At 45.4% G+C, this 3,675-nt stretch overlaps 1 protein-coding gene across 1 annotated transcript; it reads right to left on the bottom strand.

Moving 5' to 3' along the window:
* Positions 1-391: 391 nt before the first annotated feature.
* On the bottom strand, positions 392-2,841 carry LOC104456739 (probable pectinesterase/pectinesterase inhibitor 7). The gene is made up of 2 exons (XM_010071595.3): positions 1,804-2,841; positions 392-1,246 (listed from the first exon to the last, which is right to left on the bottom strand). Exons 1-2 carry the CDS (start codon positions 2,813-2,815, stop codon positions 555-557), a joined length of 1,704 nt encoding a protein of 567 aa, XP_010069897.2. The 5' UTR covers positions 2,816-2,841; the 3' UTR covers positions 392-554.
* Positions 2,842-3,675: the final 834 nt, after the last annotated feature.

Here is a 3,675-nt window from a genome sequence, read left to right as displayed (position 1 = left end):
GAGAAAAAAGGAGGGGGAGGAAGGGGGAGGGGGATGAACACGTGCTACTTCTGAAATACGTATGAAAGTTCTGGTCATTAGATTCTTGTGTATCAGAGCATCCAATGAGTCAAAAACTAACATCTTCATGACTGCACGCTGATTTAATAAGACCCATCCAACTCGATCAAGTCAATAACTATCAAAACTTAATTAAAACTATATACATTATATTTTCGAATTGGTGTTAAAGTCAGGTCAATTCCATTTTGTATTCAGGTGAACATGGATATGAGCAGACTTGGAGTATTGAAAAGGCATGCAATCCACCGACGCCTCTTTGATTCGTGAATCGTCATCACGTCTTCCGGTACGATATTCATTATGTTATATATGAGATAACAATTAATCATCCATATTCAACGAGATTCCTTTATTGCACATTGAAAACAAATAACAAGAATGAAAGAAAAAAAATGAAGCTAACTTGTCATCTCCACTTAGGAGAGAGTCCTTTTTCACTGTCCTTTCCTTTCAATATAGATTCATTTAACCTCTATTTTGGAGCGGGGCTGTTATATCAACCCGCTTGTGTAAGATACGCCCGTTTGAGGTAACCAGTCGTCCCCAACCAAGAAGCTCGACACCGTGAAGTTCGCCGCGTCCGTGGCGTTGATCACGTGGTACCCGGGCCACGTGACCCGGTTTGTGGTGTTCGATCCGGGCCCGGTATTGTCATACTCCGCGTAGTACAGAGTGCTCAATGCGAAATCCCCGTCCCAAATTTGCCACCCGGCGGGATTTATCAGGCTACCCATGAAGCTTTGCATGTACACTGTCCTTGAGTACAGCTTCCACGGCCTCCCTAGATATGTCTGCACAGAGGTATTGCTCGAGGCAAGGTCGTCGGCTGCCCTGATGGTGCAGTTTTGAATGGATGTACCCGTGTTCTGGTTCACGTCCGTTCGGCCTTGGGCGGTGATCATGTTTGATTGGCCGCTCATCGGGAGGCGGGGGTAGAGGTTGCAATTCTGAAAGACGACAGCTGCATTGCCAAAGATGAAGTCAACCGTACCATAGACATCGCACTCCCGATAAAACTGCCTTAGAGAGTGCGTATAGAGAGTGTCTTGATACGCCTCAAAGCTGCAGCTATAGAACACCGACAAATCAGCTCCACTTCGAACAGCCACGGCCTGGTGCTTCGCCGGACCAGCCGTGTTCCGAAAGGTCATGTTTACCGCCACGAAATTCGGTGCCACGACAGCTGCAATAGTGATAATGAATTCATGACATTGATTCTTATTGATATAATGAAATTTGAAGAAGAGACTGAAGGAACAAAGAGATTCTACGAAATTTTTGATATAAGCTCTCTTTTTTCTTTTTCTTTTTTGTTATGGGCCTGAAAATAACCTCCAGCATATTGAATGCCTTTACATGTTTTAAGATAAAGTATACAATCAAAATCATACTTGTAATTGACCTCTGACAAAGAACAAGGCTCTATTTAATGGATATACTAATTAAATCCTAGTATAAATCCTATCAAATGCCAATAGCGGGGACATGCCAATTAAGGCAGCAAAATCCAAAAGTAGTTTAGTTGTTGAACCGCCCTATAGCTTAATAATGAGTTCGCTGTCTCGTTTCCCGCTCAGGAAAGTTCTAAATAAGTAACCCAATATATTATTATGAAACTTCGAATCTATTTTATCAAATTATTATTAGGTAGAAAGATCCATATGCAATTAATCATGTACGAATATAGCATGTACGTAACGCTAAGGTTGCAGAAAATCCATATGCACAGTGAGGTCATACCGAATGTTGCGGAGTTGAACGTGGTCCACCCATCAACTACACTCCGATTGCCGGTGATCACCGTTTGGTTGATGCCGTCTCCTATCATCATGAGATACTTCTTGTTCTTGGCAATGGACACATACTCCTCATAAACACCGGCGGTCACATATATCAAGAAGTATCCGCCTGTGCCGTCAGTGTTGTTCGGAGCTGCCGCGACCGCGTCGTTGATGGTTGTGAAGTTCCCGGTCCCGTCTTGGCTCACCACCACGATGTCGCTGACCGAGACTGAATCGCCCACGCTGGACTGGAGGAGCGTCCTCCTTGTCACCGATTCGTAAATTCCACGTGCTCGACTTGACATCGTGAACGACATACGGCCATTCTGGAACGGCAGTTGCCGGCTCTTTGGCTGCCATGCACGAGCACCGCCATTGCCCTTCTTCTTTTTCGGGACCCAGCCCCTCGTGAAGAGAGCAAGCGAGACGCTGTACAGCTTCGTGTCATTGGCAAGCGGCACGGAGAGGCCATTCTTCACGCTCCACGCAGAGGCAGTCGACTGGAGGCCATCGAGGCACGTCATCTGATTAGTCAAAATAGCACTAAGTATGGTTTGAACGTCGTCGGCCTTGAGAATCGGGAGGGCTGAGCTCGTTGCGTTTACGGCCTGGAAGGAATTGAGGAGGAAGTCGAGGTTGAGCGAGGCGAGGAAGCGGCAGTCCTCAAGGGCGCGGACGGCAGAAATGGTGAGGGAGGCCTGCCGGGCTAGGTACCTGTCAACCAGGCTGAGGAACTTTTGGGCCTGCGACAGGGACTTGCGCACGGAGGCACGGCCATAATAGTAGATGTCGCCGGTGTCATTGCTTGGCAGGTTGGACCGGCAAATGGAAGGGTAAGGAGTGTACGTGCATATCGTCCCGGTTGAGACGAGGCTGGTCGAGGCAGTGTCGGCACCCGCGAAACCTAGAGAGGCCAAGAATGGAAGAACAAGAAGGAGAGGGAACAGCACGAAAGTGGGCGTGCTTGCCATTGCTGGAAGAAGAGATGGTTTAGAGGGTTGTGATGAATGGTGGATTAGGTTTAGCTTCCATGGCTTTTATAGAGAGAGACGGGGAGAGAGATGGTCATCTACGTATTGTGATTGCTAGCTGGAGAACTTTTTGAAGTCAACCACGGAACGGTATTCAGAGAAAAAGCGCGTCGATCTCGAGCTAGCTTTCAATGCAAAATTTTGGGAGACGAAGAAAGATAAAAGTCAAGTGGGCGCGCCGGTCTTTGTTTATTCCTTAGTTTCTATGGCTTTACCAGAAGAAACAACGTATCTGTATGAGTTCTTTGTGTTCATGTTAACGGAAGTAGGAGATGTCCAGCGTTAATAAATATTCGGACAAGAAAAAGCAACTCGAGCTCACCATCATTCCCAAGCTTACATCTATATACTAGGTTTCCCGGAGGTGATTTTAGACACGAGAGTTAAAAAAGGATCCATCTTAATATTTTCGAGGGCTTTGCTTGCAAGGACTATACATTTCATAGCGTGCACGAGGCGCGGAAAACAATACCCACCAACACTATTCAAATAAGAAAAATGTCAGATTCATTTTTCGTGATTGCACTCCCCATTTTTCAAATGATAACCAGAATTTTCTTTTAAACTTGGTTTGTGAAGGATTAATTATACTTCCTTTATATCTAACATAAGTGAAAGATTATTGTATTCACCTCGTTGCTTCCTAATAGGATAAATAAGTTTTCATGACACGAGTGTTTCGTCAAAGTGAAAATATGGATTGAGATTCTCTTAAATTAGCGACTAGCCACACATGTTCATGTCGCCTAGACTACTTCTTCAACAACATTGCCTAGGCTTCTTTGCCCTCATTGCATCAT

Source organism: Eucalyptus grandis, chromosome 8 (assembly GCF_016545825.1).
Source record: "Eucalyptus grandis isolate ANBG69807.140 chromosome 8, ASM1654582v1, whole genome shotgun sequence".
In the NCBI taxonomy this organism is placed as follows: Eukaryota; Viridiplantae; Streptophyta; class Magnoliopsida; order Myrtales; family Myrtaceae; genus Eucalyptus; species Eucalyptus grandis.
The sequence above is the reverse complement of the archived record's forward strand: the minus strand, read 5'-3'. Positions and strand labels throughout refer to the sequence as shown.